Source organism: Oryzias latipes, chromosome 13, assembly GCF_002234675.1.
Source record: "Oryzias latipes chromosome 13, ASM223467v1".
Taxonomy (NCBI): domain Eukaryota; kingdom Metazoa; phylum Chordata; class Actinopteri; order Beloniformes; family Adrianichthyidae; genus Oryzias; species Oryzias latipes.
In genome coordinates, this window is record NC_019871.2 from 6,209,839 (window position 1) to 6,227,882 (window position 18,044).

The following is an 18,044-nucleotide window of genomic DNA, read 5'->3' on the forward strand; positions in this document are numbered from 1 at the left end:
AAACAAATTGGGCAACCTATTTGACTTGTGTGGTGCCATATATCTAAATGAATAGAGGGCAGCGGTATAATTGCCCCAGTTACAAATACGGACTGCTATAAATTCCAGCAGAACATGCTAAATAGTTTACACTCAGTAAACTCAACTTTATTTTAAAAAAATACACAATTTGCTGTTGGAAAACTGGTGGAATGAACAATGAAACGTTGCGGTTTTTAATTGTTGATGAGAGTACTGACATACTGAGCACCCCAGTTTTAGGGCTACTTTGGTGGGCCGCCCTTCTTTTCCCTGCTTACTTGACATTATTGGTTTATTCACTAAACAATTATCTGAAGGCCGTGTCACACAGCCCTTACATACAGTTTGTGCATTTTCTACGCAGATGTCTGTTGAGGGTTTCGGAGAATCGGTTTTTACGCGAATTCGGTTTTAAGCTGTCAAAAATATTTGGCCAGTAGAGAATTACGCAGTTTACGCGTATTTTAAGTAGTTTGTAGCAAATTTGTGGCTTTCCACGCTCCGTGCATGTCTAACAGACTTTTCATCCATGAACCACTAATGTATACGTTTTATATTACGTGTATGTCGCACATATCCGGTTTAAATTACGTAATTGGTGCATGAATCATGAATGTATAAACATGTAAACAGCACAATATTTTTGCACTGTTTACATTTAACGTTGATTTACGTGTTCTTTGCGTGGTTTGTTCGTACTTCTTCCGTGGTTTTAACCACGTGTAACATCTGCGAAAATTTCACATAAAGACACAACTTTTGTCACATTTTCCTCGTATATCTACATATTACCAATTTTAATCCATGCAATATGCAGAAAATGTTCGTAGTGGCTGTGTGACACGTCCTTACAGGATTACAAAAATAATTTTCTCAAGTCCCATCTGTGCATTAAACTTATAACTTAAAAACAGCAATCAGAGAAGATCAAACTGGATCTGTGCATTCTGGAGAAATGTTCAAGCACAAGGCCTCCTGATTTAGTGTAAAGTCAGCAGGGGTGTAAAAACCTAACAATTTTCCTTACTGTTCTAGGAGCACCTCAGCTGTAAATGTATAAACCATCTGAATCTAAATTAGATCAAGGCTAACTAAGTATTTTAATTTAAATGTTAAAATTAGAGCTACATAATTCAGTTTTCTTCAGCCACAGAGCCAGTATGGAAGGGTTCAAATAGCCACATGTGGCTCTGGAGCTTCAGGTTGCAGATCCTTGATCTTTTCCATTATAAAGTTGTTTTAAAATGAAATTCAATTCAATTCGATTCAATTTTATTTGTAAAGCTCCAAATCACAACAACACTCATCTCGATGGGCTTTGTGCAGATTGATGTAGGGTAAAACATCGAGACGACTGTTGTTGTGATTTTGGGCTGTACAAATAAAATTGAATTGAAATTGAATTAAAACATAAAATCAAAAGGATCATAAACACACACAATTCAATAGAAAGATTCTAAACTGAACTTACTAAACTCTGAGCGATAACTTTACAGATTTATGTTTAATGGTGCGGTGGGGACGGTTGCATTCTCCATGCTCCTGTAACCCCCTGATCTCTGGCATTGGGGGGCCCCTGTGGCAGTTCCGTCGGCCCTGCTCCTGTGGTAGCTGAAGTGGTTCGCCCGGTGGGCAGATTTCCTCCATCTGCTATCCCGTGTGGGTGGCTGGGGGACCCCGGCTACCAGTTCAATTCAATTCAATTTTAATTTATATCTAGCCCAAATTTGCAACAACAGCGGTCTTAGTGGGCTTTGTATCAGTAATTGTAAGGTAGACATACAATGAAAAAGGATCATAAATGCATAGAATTCAATAGGATAATACTAAAACTTTAACTAAACAGACTAAACTGGCATCCCTGCCCTTAAACCCCCCTTCGTGGTAAGGAAAAACTCCGAAAAAACGAAATCCGGAAAAAACGAAGAAACCTCAGGGGTGTCCGAATGAAGGAGGAATCCTCCCCCAGGACGGACAGCCGATGTACCATTACTCTTAGAGAGAATTAGCTCATGTAACCCTACAACCACATGTTTAAAGTCCAGCAAATGATCTTCATTCAGATGAAGTCGGGGGACAGCTGGGGGCGTGAGACGAGCCAGAGACAGGATCTCCAGCCAGGTGTAGAAGCAGTAGTAGAGGCGAGCCAGAGACGAGGGATACGGTCAGGTGCACGGATGAGCCAACTGGAGTCTGGAAGAACTCCCACTGAAAGGCATGAATCGCACTGCACCAAACAGAGGCATGGAGAACTAAATGATAAGTAATGAACAAGTATAGAGGATAGAAGGTGGGTAGAAGTAGATGAGAAAAGAGGACAGAACCCCAGTGCACCATAGCTACCCCAGCAGTTAATTAACAGTAAGGTAAATAATTTCTGAATACTAGCTATTCTGACAGTAAGCCTGTCCAATTAAGGAATGTTTCAGTCTAACTTTGAAAGCAGAACCTGTATCAGCCTCTCTTACATGAGCTGGGAGCTTATTCCATAAAACAGGGGCTTGATGACTAAAGGCTCTACCTCCAACTGTACTTTTACAAATTCTAGGTACCACAAGCAGTCCTGCAAATGAAATAAATTGATTATATTGATATCGGGAAATACTATTTGGATTGACACATGGTAGGTTTATTTTACTATAATGTAAAAACAAACAAGCAGACAACACACATGTGATGGTAGCAAACAATGATCAATCTATCATTACAGTTCAATGTGTGGAAACACTTTGAATTTTGCAAAGACATGTGACCATACAGTGTGCTAGAATGTTCTAATATTCTGTTTGTATTAATTTGATGTGATAAAACAAGCTGAACTTTATGAAAATAAATGTCAGTGGACTTGACATTCATCCTTGTTAACTGGTTTGTTTGGACACATATTTAATTCCTTCCTTTTTATGCCTTTTTGTGAAATGTCGATTCTAGAAAAAATTTAAATATAAATAAATATGTGTACACATGTTAAATTTACACTTGATTAAACACAACAAATCTGAAAAACTTTACCTGTACTGTGCAGTCCTCAGGGATTTTTCTCTAAGTCACACTGGTTGAAGTTTTGGCTCAAGATGTCCTGTATCGATTTAACATCAGTGAATCAGCTCGTTCAGAAAGAACCAATATCCTGCTGCCGTGCGGGTATTGGCGGGGTCCTGGCTGCCGCTACTGCCATAGCGGGGGTGTCGATGTGGGGATGGCGTGGTACTCTCCCTCCTTCTTTTTACATTCCATCACCCACTTTAGAGGAACGTGGGGACCCACTCAAGCACAGGTGCTATTTCAGCTTTGCACAGTTTGAGTGATTAAATGAAATATTTCACGTGTTGGTCCGAATGCATAGGTATGCCTGTGTGAACATGAGTCGTATTGTGATGTGAACATGTTGACATGTTTTGTATGTGGGCTTTTTTGGAACCCACAAGTATGTTTGCGGCATTTGGGGGGGGAAAGGTCTATATTACTTATAGACCTGACTGTCTTCTTCCACTTTCGGCTTCTCCCATCAGGGGTCGCCACAGCGAACAAGTCGCATGGTAAATTTGGCAATGTTTTACGCCGGATGCCCTTCCTGACGCAACCTTCTCAAACCGGGCTTGGAACGGGCACAGAGGTGGAGAAGGGAACAGGGAGCAGCCCGGAGTCGAACCCTGGTTTCACGGACGGAAGGCGCCGCAAACCAGCACGAGCTAAACCAGCTCCCCCTCTTATAGACCTGACTGTAATGATTGTAAACATCCAGCAACTTGTTCCCTTATGCTGCTTCATGGTTCTACCCCCTCCTCTTTACCCCCCCCCCCCCCCCCCCCCCGGCAACCTTTGCTCGTGTTCCCTTCTTTCCTTTTCCATCTGTTCCAACAAAACCTGTTACAGATATGAGTAGGATGAATAAAGTATAGCCTAAATTACAAAAGGGGTTTATTTAAATATACACCTAGTGTATCAAATGTTTCATAACCCCTGTTGTTAAAGTAAAATATGTCCAACACAAGAGGCTTTCAGCTCTCATCTGTCTGCTCAGCTGTTGGATAGGACAAGTTAAAAAAAAAAAAAGAAAGAATGAACCAATATCCACTATGAATCTTATTGTCAAGCACTAATTATGATATAAATCGTTACACCTCAAACGCATACACAGCAGTAACATCCAGTTTCCAGGTTTGTTGTGTCCAACTTGTGAACCTGTACACTGAAGATTCATTCACGGAAAGAACAAGCACTCACAAAGAAAAGTTGAGTGGAGGCTCCCTGCATTATATCTACTGGCCATGTACTCTGTTCCAGAGATGTTTCAGTAGGATGCTTTTTCCCCTCTTTTTTGTTTTGAAATTCACAGACTAGGGCTGCTTTTCAGCCGTGACTTTGAAGGCAGCAGGCAGAAAGGAGGGCCTCTGATCTTTTTCCCCAAAGAGTTCTTCACTCTCTTCAGACGTGAGGCCGACTTAGGCTCAGGTATCAAGCCAATCTGAGCAGTACTGTTGTTAATAAAATTAAAGAGTTGGTTTGACTTGAAAGATCTGCAGCTGCATGTCCCACTCTGAAATGTCATTTGCTTAACACCGATGATGGATGGAATAAGCATTTTTCCTCATTTTTCTACTCTTCCTTGATGCTTTCTGTACATTTAATAACTTAAACCTAGTTGCCATTTTCATATTTTATACACACAATTATTGATATCTCTATCACATTAGCATGATCCAAACTTTCCACAAAAACCTTTAAAAATTCAAATTGGTCCCTGCTTCCTGCTATGTAGTTCATCATCATTCCACTAGGGGCAGTAGAAAGAAAATTAAATGGCTGCATCTACGAAATTTCAAAAACACCTTTGGCGGGAAACGTTTTGCTAGTTTTCAAATCTTTTTTGGTTAGAATAACTCATCTATTGTTATTCTTTGTTTATAATGATAACTGTGTTAAAATACTTAAATTTTCTAAATAATTATTTCTTCATAATACAGGTACACTGTCAAATTTTAAACAGTAAATAAGGTGCCAATGTTTTGGCATCAGATGCTACATACACACTGGGCATGTGTGGCACATTCAAGAATGCGCTGAACGTAGGTTTTTTAACTTTATGTTCTTCACACAGGTCTTTTGCCACTCGATATATTTACTCACAGTTGCAAGAGGTTTGGTGCAAAATTTCAAAGCGATACAAATCTCTGGAAGTTTGCTTCAGGTTTTTTATTTCACTAAAAGACTTGCTGTCATTTAATTCTGGACGAGTACAAACCACAATTATTAATTTCTCCTGCATGATCCATTTTGAAATGGTTTGCTCTTCCATGTAATGAAAAGGATGCTACCCATATGTCACTACTAAATCCGAGTTCCTGATTGGTCAAAAGTGGTTTAACTCTCAGCGCATGTTCAGTTTTGTATGTAGAGCCTGAAAACAGTCTTAAGACTTTCATAGTGACTCGTAAACCCAAGAGTTTCCATTGGAAGCAGTCGCTAACCTCATTTCCGAGCCTGGTGTGAACGCGGCATTACACTAACACTGTTGTGAGCAATATCTTAACAGATCGGCCAACGTATCAAATATGAAACTATCAAAAAAAAGTGATATTGCAATTTTTTTCTGTCATCAAAGAGTCTAACAAACATCGAAATTTAAAAAAAAAAATTGTTGATGTTGTGGACTTTACATTTAATTTCTTTTTTGTTTTACATTTATTGAAAAATGTTAAGTCATCACGCTATTTTACATTAGGAAGAAGTCATTACTTTTGACTGCAAGATAGATGTGATTTGCATTCAGTTATTTTGAGCCCCCCTTCCCCCTTCACAAAAAGGCAACAATTGGCTGTGAGGACTGTGAATAAAAACACTTCTCATTTTAGCTCATCAAAGTGCACCCTACTTAAGTTTCAGTTTCTGATTGTTGAACACCTACTTTGCTAAAATTTCCCTCCTATATTCCATCTGCCGGATGTAGAATTTAAAGGCATCTTTTAGGAAGCTTTGCTGCTTCCACCTCAAATCCAGGATTTTCCGATTCCGACAAATGTTTCTCTGTAAAGATATCACCTTTACCGGCTGCTTTAATGAGCCAACCAAACTGGATTCTGTTCTGCTGTCTGAACTGTTATCATGCTATAGCGGTTTTATGGGAAAGCACATTTAATATGTAATAAATGAGGCACCCTGCCTAGAACGACTCTTGTTTACCAAAAGAAGAAGCTGAAGGGAGTATCTGCAGTAACACACATTCACAGTGGGGTGCTGCCAACTGAAACAGCCGTTTTGCGGGGCGGTGGAATATGAAATATGTATTTTTCTCTGTTCTTTTTTTTTTCAGCATGATCTCCTCTGACTGTAGCTTCAGGATTTTTTTAATGTTTCATATTAACCTTCGTTTTTTTTGTTGTTGTTGCATCTTTGTTTTTTTGCCTATTTATGCAAAAGTCCTTTGAAGTGCATAAGTGCGTAAGTGGTTGGAAAATGATTGGCCAACAGCTACACCATCATTTAAAATGCTGCATTTCTCAAGTAATTGAACCAAAACTATGTCGATATAAAGACCCCTGCTGGGTGATCAACCCACTGCCACTTTGGCGCTTTGATTCAGCAGTACATAAAGATATTTTTATCTGTTTAGTTAACTCATGAGCACTAAACAGCTGTTTAATTATTAATAAATAAGAAACTTTTTTATTTTATTTATTTATTTATTTTTTTGTAAAAACTAACATTCTAGGATGAAAACCAGCAGTGACTATGATGCATGGAGGAATGAACCTTGAGATTCGTAATGTTAAATGTGCAGGTTTGCTAAGTACAATGTCTTTCTATGTTGTTTTAGATCTGGGTGCTTTCAGTACAAAGAGCAGGGGAGCTGTGTCTGTGCGAGAAGGCCAAGGTGTGGTGCTCATGTGCAGCCCTCCTCCCCATTCTCCAGGTAAGAACTCCGAAGCCACGGAAAAAAAGCCGCCTTTTCTTTCAGGTATTCCATTAGATCACAGTTGCCCACAGCTCTGTGGAATGCAAGTTACTTTCGGAATCATAACTATGAACTAACATATGTGGAATTATATACATAACAAAAAAGTGTGAAACAACTGAAAATATGTCATATTGTAGGTTCTTCAAAGTAGCCACCTTTTGATTTGATCACTGCTTTGCACACTCTTGGCATTCTCTTGAAGAGCTTCAAGTGGTAGTCACCTGAAATGGTCTTCCAACAGTCTTGAAGGAGTTCCCATAGATGCTTAGCACTTCTGGGCCCTTTTGCCTTCACTCTGCGGTCCAGCTCACCCAAAAGCCATTTTGATTGGGTTCAGGCTTGGTGACTGTGGAGGCCAAGTCATCGGGCCTCTCCTTCCACTCTCCTTCTTGGTCAAATAGCCCTTACACAGCCTGGAGGTGTGTTTGGGGTCATTGTCCTGTTGAAAAATAAATGATGGTCCAACTAAACGCAAACCGGATGGGATAGCATGCCGCTGCAAGATGCTGTGGTCGCCATACTGGTTCAGTATGCCTTCAATTTGGAATAAATCCCCGACAGGGTCACCAGCAAAGCACCCCCACACCATCACACCTCCTCCCCCATGCTTCACGGTGGGAACCAGGCTTGTAGAGTCCATCCGTTCACCTTTTCTGCGTAGCACAAAGACATGGTGGTTGGAACCAAAAATCTCCAGTTTGAACTCATCAGACCAAAGAACAAATTTTCCCTGGTCTAATGTCCATTTCTTGTGTTCTGTAGCCCAAACAAGTCTCTTCTGCTTGTTGCCTTTCTTTAGCAGTGGTTTGCTAGCAGATATTCTACCGTGAAGGCCTAATTCACACAGTCTCCTTTAAACAGTTGTTGTAGAGATGTGTCTGCTGCTAGAACTCTGTGTGTCATTGACCTGCTCTCTAATCTGAGCTGCTGTTAACCTGCGATTTCTGAGGCTGGTGACTCGGATGAACTTATCCTCTGCAGCAGAGGTGACTCTTGGTCTTCCTTTCCTGGTGCAGTCTGCATGTGAGCCAGTTTTATTTGTAGCGCTTGATGGTTTTTGCGACTGCACTTCCAATTTTTCACAGACTGACTGACCTTAATTTCTTAAAGTAATGATGGCCACTCGTTTTTCTGTAGCTGCTTTTTTCTTGTCATAATATCAAGAGTGTGCAAAGCAGAAATCAAAGCAAAAGGTGGCTACTATGAAGAACCTAGAATTTGACATATTTTGAGTTGTTTCAAACCTTTTTATATTTATATATATATACAGTGGTGGATAAAATTGTTGGTACCCCTCAGTTAAAGAGACAAAGTCCACAATGCTCACTGAAATTACTTGAGACGTTCAAAAGTAACAATAAATTAAAATTTATTGAAAATGAAATAATCAATATTAGCCATTACCTTTGAGTTTTTGATTAACAGAATTATTTAAAAAAATAAATTAATGAAATAGGGCTGGACAAAAGTGATGGTACCTCCATAAAAGACTGAGAACTAATTGCCCAGGGGGCCATGATGAACTCAGGTATGTCCTTTAATTTACATCACAGCTGTTTTTCAAACCCATAATCAGTCAGTCTGCCTATTTAAATGGAGACAAATAGTCACGTTGCTGTTTGGGGAAAAGGTGTGAACCACACTGAACATGGACAACAGAAAGCCAAGGAGAGAATTATCCCAGGACATAAAAAACACAATTATATACAAACATCATAAAGGTAAAGGCTATAAAACCATCTCTAAGCAGCTGGAAGTTCCTGTGACAACAGTGGCACATATTATTCAGAAGTTTAAGACCCACGGAACAGTAGCCAACCTCCCTGGACGTGGCCTGAAGAGGAAAATTGATGACAAATTGAGGAGACGGATGGTTAGAACTGTATCCAAAGAGCCCAGAACAACCTCCAAAGACGTTAAAGGTGAACTCCTAGATCAAGGTACATCAGTGTCAGATTGCACCATTTGTCGTTGTTCGAGCCAGAGTGGACTTCATGGGAGACGACCAAGGAGGACACCAATGTTCAGGAAAGGAAATCATAAAAAAGACTGGAATTTGCAAAAATGCATGTTGACAAGCCACAAAGCTTCTGGGAAAATGTCCTTTGGACAGATGAGACGAAACTGTAGCTTTTTGGTAAGGCACATCAGCTCTATGTTTGTAGACTCAAAAATGAAGCACACAAGGAAAAGAACACTGTCCCAACTGTGAAACATGGAGGAGGCTCAGTTCTGTTTTGGGGCTGCTTTGCTGCATCTGGCACAGGGAAATCTCAAGATTATCAAGGCATTCTGGATATAAATGTGCTGCCTAGTGTCAGAAAGCTTGGTCTCAGTCGCAGGTCATGGGTCTTCCAACAGGACAACGATCCAAAACACACAGCCAAAAACCGCCAAGAATGGCTAAGAGAAAAGCGTTGGACTATACTTAAGTGGCCTTCTATGAGCCCAGATCTGAATCCCATTGAACATCTGTGGAAGGAGCTGAAACATGCCATTTGTAGAAGACACCCATCAAACCTGAGACAACTGGAGCAGTTTGCTCATGAGGAGTGGGCCAAAATACCTGTGGACAGGTGCAGAAGGCTCATTGACAAATACAGAAACCGTTTAATTGCAGTGATTGCCTCAAAAGGTTGTGCAACAAGATATTAAGTTATGGGTACCATCATTTTTGTCCAGCCCTATTTCATTAGTTTGTTTTTTTTAAATAATTTTGTTAATCAACAACTCAAAAGTAATGGCTGATTTTGATTATTTAATTTTCAATACATTTTAATTTATTGTTATTTTTGAACGTTTCAAATAATTTCAGTGAGCATTGTGGACTTTCTTTCTTTAACTGAGGGGTACCAACAATTTTGTCTACCACCCGTTATCTCTTTGATGGCCCGCGATCGACCCACATGTCCTTTGCGATCGACCGATCGATCATGATCGACCTGCATTAGATCATTACTGTTAACTCTAATTTTTTTGTTCATATTAATTTTGCAGGATGAGTGAATAATTCTATTTTGCATTTTGACAGGTTTTGTCAGTTCTTTTGTCGTTCAAGAACATTTAAGACTGAATGTGCTGCATGTAGCAAAAGTAAAGCTGTTTTTTTTATTTATTTTTTTACTTTTTCCCTTTTTTACACTATAGGCAAAAATGTTCACGGTCTATTTCTCCACTTTTTCTCATTTGAATGGCAGAGCTGTAATTGACATTGGAGATGATGTTATGCAGTTGTATCAGCATGATGAAACTATTGATTTTCTGACATTTGCAGTTTGCTGCAGCCTTGCTCCTTCAAGCTGTAATTGACAGGTGTTTCAGTCATAATGACATAGTGTAAGACCCTTATGTTCCATCGCATTATGTTGACCAAGTGGATCAATATAGTATTAAAAAAAGAGAAAGAAAATTCTTCAGCATTCTAGGACAATGATAATAAACTTCTTTTTAAGTCATGCGCATCTTTTTTATGTAATTGCTATTAGTTATATCATATGCATACAACTATAGGGTTTATAATGTTTTTAAAAAAATGTAAGAGTTTTAAAAGTGGTCAAGGTCACATTATTCTAAGGCAGATCAGTTTTGCTTCGTTTTCAAATCACATCGAGTACGTTAGTAAAGTTCAGCACCTGAACGTTCTTTAAGGAGCCTTAGTCACAGCACCACATTTTGTCTCAATAATGTGCCTTTCAAGTGCATAAATATTTTTTAAAAGGCTCTTTTCTAAACTATGAACTTCAGAAAATTGTAAAAAATAAAAATCTTAGTGGCTTGTCCTTGCAAGATTTGATACTTTGTTTTTTTGCTAATACATTACAATTTTTTTCCAATGGGTAAAAAATCCATCTGGTACCTTAACCAAGGATGGTCAAACTTATGTGATTGATCTCCCGCATAGATAGGTAAGCTACAATTGTGGTAAAAGGTCTACAATAAATCGCACATTATGAACATTTAAATCAACCATTTGAAACAATCTACTAACAAGTAAAAGCTGCTCAGTTTGGTAGACTATATATTTTATAGATGCATTTCTGAAACCCCTATCTCATTATCATAATCCAAACCGCCCTATTGTTTATAACTCTGTCCATGTTTTATGCCCTGCATTCCATCATTATTCCACTAGGGGCAGTAGAGGAGCTTTTTCCTGCTTATTTCAAAATGGCTGCTGAAATCTCAAAAACACAAAACAAAGTTGTGCCAATTTTCCAAACTTTATGGTGTCACACTCCACTCCAAAGTGAGGACCAAGGGACAAACCCATAACAATATCTTTTCTCTTTAGGTTTAACAAAAAATATAAATATCCAGTGACTTAAACAATATAACAATGGTGAATAAGGGGGAAAACAAGAGAATTGAGCTTTAATATTAATACAAAATTCCACAGATAAACAGGCTTTTAACAAGCATAACTTCTCCATGTGTCTGATACAACGAGATGGGCTTTTTATAAGGTGTGGCTGCTTCAATCCGGCTCATTTGGGTCGGGCACCATAGAGGCCTGCCAAAACAATTCTTGTCCTTTAACCGACGGAAGGAGAACTGAAAGAGTAAAGAGAAAAACAACAAATCAAACAAGTAACAATAACCAAACATCAAAAACCATAAAGAATGAATCCAAATAACTGTGTGTGTGCTTGTGTATCTGTAATATCTATGTTTACAGGGTAATGGCTAAAATGTTTTAGTGTATGAGGTTAAATGTGTCAGCCTATCCAACCAGCAGTAGGGCAGCCCCCCTGACCAAGTGCATGTGAATGTCCATGTCAGTGAGTTGGGGAAACTATCACACTAAGAATAACTGATCTTTTGTTATTCATTTATAAAAATGACTACTTGTTTCATTAAAATAATGTGAAATTTATTGATGATTTACTGATTCTTTAAATAACTGTTGCACCATGTTGAAAATGATCAAATTTGAGACGGTGGCTAAATAAAAGGCTTCCTTCACGTATGTCAATATTTCTGAATTTGAAACTAACATTGTTGTGAGAAAAAATACCAAATCACCAAGAATATCATAATTGATATCTCATTAAACATTATATTATGTGCAATTTTTTTGTGGATTTCATCAAAGGGTTAAAAATCCTTTTAATTCTAAAGAAAAATAGAATTTAACCTCAATTAGTGGGCTGTACATGATTAAAAAATGAAAGAGAGAAATGGAATAAAAAATCCCAACAACTCGTGTAAATGTAACCCAACATAACCTATCATTGCAAACCTCTGGTAAAACCAAGATTATTATATGCATTCAGTCTTAATCTTGTAAGTCTAAAAATTAAAATAAACTATCGTTCTTAGAGAAATTACAGCAAGTTTGCCCTTGATGCAATTACCTTGATAATATTTAAAGCCTAGCAGCTTTGCCATTGTTTGCATAATAGACAGAAAAACCTGCAGCCGGGATCTAATGCTGCTAACACATGCATACACACATTTGTACACAAACAAGTTTTCTGGAACGAGTCCATTACACTGGACGCCTGTTTTATCTGCAGATGATATCACCTGTTAATTAAAATAAGCCCACAGCAAACAACAGCTCAACAAGGCCCGCTTTAATTGTTGCTGTTTGTTCATTATGAGCTTCAGCATCATTTTTCTTGACGTTGCAAAGCAATACAGACTTTTCTTTTTTGCTTCCCAAAAGCTGTCCACAGCTCAGATAAGAAAAGAAAAACCTCACGGATGCCTCAGTAATTATTAATAATGCTTTGCCCGAGCTGCCATCAACTTCCAGAGTATTTCCACATTAAAAAAAAGTTATTTTTTATGTGGAAATACTCTTTTCTGTGTGCTCAAAGAGACAAAGAACATAAAAAGAAGGTCAGTAAATAAAGGACACATATTTCTAATACATGTATGTTGTCTTTTTTTTTTTTTTACAGAGATTATCTACAGCTGGGTGTTTAATGAGTTTCCCTCCTTTGTTGCTGAGGACAGTCGGCGCTTCATCTCCCAGGACACAGGGAACCTGTATATCTCCAAGGTGCAGCCCTCTGATGTTGGAAGCTACATCTGTCTGGTGAAGAACCCAGTGACAAATGCAAGAGTTTTGAGTCCACCAACTCCTCTGACCCTAAAAACTGACGGTGAGTAATGTGTTGGTTTAATCACGACATTACAGAATAGTGTCTTTGCTGCTCAGGTGACCTTCTTTATGTGGCCGTGCCTTTAAGATCGATTCCACTGTTTGCTTTGTCTCACTGGTTTGAACATCTAAGAATTGCTCTTATTCTTTTTTTTCTAAAGTTTGGTTTTATAAAAATATATTCAAGAAAAGTTCCAGTCAGATTTGTTCTGTGAACCAGGGCAGAGCCTTGTTGTCAGAAGGCATCTCAAATAGCGAACACTGTAAACAGACAGTGAGCGGTGCTTAAACGTTAGTAAGAGGAGCCTTCTTTGCTCGCCATGTGTTGTGGTGAAACTGGCCATCAGGGAAATCATTTTCCTGCATAACATTAACTGAATCAATGGCCCTTGCTGTGGATGGGATTTGGCTCTTTTATACTTGCCTCTCAGGAGCCGTGCTGCAGAGCAGTTCAGGTGTGAGTTTCACCTACAAGCTTTTATGTTTGACTTCACAAAGAAATGCCCATCACACAATGCGAGGAGGGGCTGCGTCTGTCAAAGTCTCTCAAAACACTAAGAATGGAAAAAGGCTTTTTAACAGCCTTTGACATTTTTGAATTTTATAAAGTATTTGGCTTTTGAAAAGCTTCCAAAAAGGCTATTGTAACTGGATTTTGGCAGGGGTGTTTTAAAGAGTTTATGGGTTACAGGGCAAAGGGACTCTGTGGGCCCCCAGACCCACCCACACCATTAAGTAAAACCACAGGAAAGTTTGTTAAAAAAGTTTATATTAAAAAGAAAAAACATTTTTTCGTTTGATTAAAAAAAAGTAAAATATTTTGATGTTTTCACTGATATTGTTTTGGTTTTTAAACCAATTAGAAAAGACTTGCTGTCTTATTTAAAGGACTTTCCTGAGAGGTAATGGTATAATTTAAGAATTACTAACAAAAACTTAATGGTTGAGGTCTATAATGGTTCTTTAGTGACTAAAATAACAAACAAATCTTAAGAATGAAAAATGACCAAGATTAAATTGTTTTTGTCAGTGTCTTTTCTTTTAGTTTTAGGTATAAAATAAATTGAGTTCATATTATTTTTTTGAAGCAATTAAGCTGTTTTTCAACTTTTAACCTAAATAAAATTGTAAAAAAAAAAAAAACTTCTGACAGTTTTGACTGGTTGCAAAACTCAAATTGCTGTTACTACGATTGTTTGCATATATTTTGAATAAAAAAAAAAACATTTCCAGTTAAATCAGTAGCAGATTAGTAGTGTTCAGTGTTCCTTTGCAATATCGCGGCTCACCTTTTTTGGATTTTCTTCAGTGTGAATTGTATGCTTTTTTTCCCCTCCTTTTGTTTCTTTACAGAGCAGTGTGTTCTGCGTCTTGATTGTCAACCAAATTCATCAGTCCGTGTCTTTCTTATAGAGAGTTTGTTCAGTTTGCCAAATGTACATAATTCTTAGATTGTGAGACAGTTCTGGTTTTCATTCTATAATAATAGACTTAGTATTTGATTGAACTTGTCTAAAAAAAAAGGTGTATAAAATGTGTTGTGAGGGGTTTTACTGCCCTAAAACGAAGCTGTATTACACCTATCATTATTTATTTTTAGAGCATTACCTGTGCGATAAATGAGGGACCACTGTAATACAATATTATTAACATTTTCAATTAATTACAGATATATAAACTTCACAAAAACAAACACAAGTTATGTTTTTGTATTAATTACAATTAATACAAACAACAAAAGAGCATGAAGCAGCAAAAAAAAAAAAAAATCAAATTAAAGCTGGAAAATTCCAGCGTTTTTGTTTTAATTAAACTAAAATTAATTCAGTGTTTAAATCCTGGTTTGGATGTGGATTTGAACAGTTTTTGAAGACTTAGACATCATCTTTGTCATTTTCAGAGGAAATTATTTACAGGACGACTGTAAAGTGTTTTTTGAGCGAGCTCTAGTAAAATTAAATAAAGGGGTCAATTCAAAGTTGCAAGGCAGACACTGTTTTTGGCTATAAAATCTGGCATCCACAAAACTCCCCATAGTTTTTGGAGCCCTTTGACACTTTCCAACAATGCATTTGTGACACTTTTATAAAAAACGAAATGACCAAGCTTTTCCTGTGATAAGTCTGTAAAACCGAGTGTGGACATAATGGGCTTGCATCCCTCTGCAGATTATTTTAAAAATTAATGTTGTTTATTTTGAAATGCACAAAGATGCTTCATTTAAGTTTAATAAATAATGACAGAGGAATAGGCTTTTAATTAAAAATAATTTTTAATTTTTAGACATTATAAATAAACTTGCATAAAAAAAGTGTGGTTCTATTTAAATTTAGATGTCATAAACTCAAAAGATAACAATTTTATTTTAAAATCAAACTTTGTTACTATTTTATTTATAATATGCATTTAATAAACAAAGTACTCACTTGAGATAGAAGATGTGCCATATATTAAATTAACCCAAAAATATTTTAGATAAATATATTAATTTTTCGCATATGTGGTTTGCCACAATATAAATTATGATAAAACAAGTCAAGTTTTATAAAAAATAGAGCTCCAACAAAAGGATTGAGTAGATATTTGTGCTCCTGCATGACAAAAACAACTTTCTGATGTAGATTTTTCGTTTTGTTTTGTTGTCTAATTAGTGAGACTTCTTTTTCTACAACCTAAATATTTCCCATCTTGCCATGTGGCTGGGTTTATTGGTTAACAGAAGAATTTTTAAATCACTTTGGTAATGAATGGTTGAAGACAGAACCCTACTTAAAACAAACCTCTATTCAAAAATGTCGGAAGAATGGTGGTGAAAATGCTTTCATGAAAATCCATCGCTTTGAGATAGATGGGCCTTTTCTAAGGGCTTGCTGTCTTTAACGCACCACCATATCCGTTAAGTACCAGTTCAGAAAGGAGAAACGAAGGGCTGTGGAATAAAGTGGCCAAAGAGACGACTCCCACACAATAAAAATAAAAAATAAAAAAATAAAAATAAAAAATAGAACATAAGTTAACCCTGTAACATTTTGTAGCTGAAAGAATGTTGCATTAAAAAAGACTCACATTTATCAGCCACCAAACATCACAGCCTTGGTGGACAATTAATTATAGAGCCCTAAAACATGATTAGTGTTAAAGCGAGCGGCTAAACCTTCTGAGGCCCATGTGTCCTGGTGTTTTTTTCACAGCTGAGAAATAGCATCTTGATACCTTTTGTGCAATGGATTATTTAAAAAAAACAATGTAATTTTGAGGCAGGATTCAGGTCCTTCATCTATGCTGGCACTGCTTCATACGTAATGAAATTAGGGCTTTACAATTCATCATTTCTGCACTGAAATAGCAATGTGCGCCAGTATTAATTTTGGCGTGCATGTGTAAATTATTGTAAGTCATTTAAATACTTCAACAACAAAACAAAATAAAACATTCACATCTTTTCTGTCAGTTGGACTCAATATGATTTTTTCAAAGGATGTCAAAATATGTCGTGTTGCATTTCTTTATATTTTTTACAGTTACATAATGCTATTTTTGAAAATTTAATATGAAAATATTTGTAAATTTACCGTAATAAACTATCACTGAATTCATAAATAGGGGTAACATAAACATATATATTATTTCACTATAACTATTTACAACCAAAATTGAAAGAAAAAAAGTTAAGCTAGTTAGTAAAAGGTCCTTCAGACTCTTTTTGAAAAACTCTTTAATTTTTTTTAAATTAAAAAAACAAAGCTCAAAATTAGTTTGGTTAATTACTGTCCTTATCTGAAATTCTTCTTGGCTCTAAATCTTCTACCACTTAAAAAACTGTTTATTTTCCATTTAATTGGCTCCACATTTGTAAAAAAACAAAAAAGAAAGAAAAAAAAATTTGCATTTGTTGAATGAACAAGAGTTAAGTTTGTGGGTTGTACTCATAGCAGAAATTCAATTTAAAATAAACTTATTTTGGACATAAATGATTTCTTAATGATTTATTTATGAGATATTCTCTGGCATGAAATGTTAGGGGTTTTTTTTTGTTTGTTTTTTTAAACGTCCTTTGGTTTTAATTTAACCCCATAAATCTCACTACATTCAAAGAATTGACAGAAAATTACTTTTTATTACTTCAGATGTTTTTTCAAACCTTTTGATCCCTAAAAAAGAGTAATATATTTTTTTAACTAAAATATCAAATCGTTTTTGATACGTGGTAAGGTTTTGCTCTGAATAATGTAAGTTTAAGATACAAAAATTATCCTACCATAAAGTTTGAAAAATTGGCTAAACTTTTCACACCCAACATTTCTTTTAAGTTTCACGGGGGAGGCCATTTTGAAATGTGCAGGAAATGAATTTCTACTGCCCCTGGTGGAATGACAATGAAGTACAGGAAAAGTGGTTATCTATGATGGGGTTTTAGGAAAGGTTTTGATCACGTTAAGGGGTCTCAGAAATGCGTGTATCAAATATGATATGAATTATTATATGGGATTAATTTACTATTATAAAAAAAGACAAACGTTTGCATCATATTTTTTCGTTTTTCAGACCTAGATTTCTAACAGTGATTTTGTCATCACTCTTATTGGCTCGTTTTAGACAAGCCTGTGATTGGCAGTAAAAAACAATCAGAACTCTATCCCTGTAGCTACAAGATCCTAACAACTCTTCTTTACTTTCATGCCTCTTCCCTTCATGTCAGGCAGCCTTTGCTTTGTCTTTGCTAGTAAAATTCAGAAAAATGTATAATTGAATGTCACCAAGGTGATTTTAGGTGCAATCACCTAAATGTTGTGCTTTGTGACCCCTTCAAAAAAAGCCAAATAAAACCAATTAAACCATCTAGTCTGTGCATCAGTGTTAGTAAGTGATTACCAAACAACACACAGGTTGTCTGCAGCTTCAGTCCTTCATCAAAACAAGTATCTCGGCCCCATCATACTCAGCTGGAGACCATTG

The 18,044-nt window shown here is 36.8% G+C and overlaps 1 protein-coding gene across 2 annotated transcripts in view; it reads left to right on the plus strand.

Annotated features, from left to right (window-relative positions):
• cntn5 (contactin 5) overlaps positions 1–18,044 on the plus strand; it is a 178,790-nt gene that overhangs the window by 92,827 nt on the left and 67,919 nt on the right. For both annotated transcript variants that reach the window (XM_023961649.1, XM_023961650.1), the window contains 2 exons: positions 6,839–6,934; positions 12,886–13,089. In XM_023961649.1, coding sequence (XP_023817417.1) covers positions 6,839–6,934; positions 12,886–13,089 — 300 coding nt within the window. The remainder of the gene's footprint in view (positions 1–6,838; positions 6,935–12,885; positions 13,090–18,044) is intronic.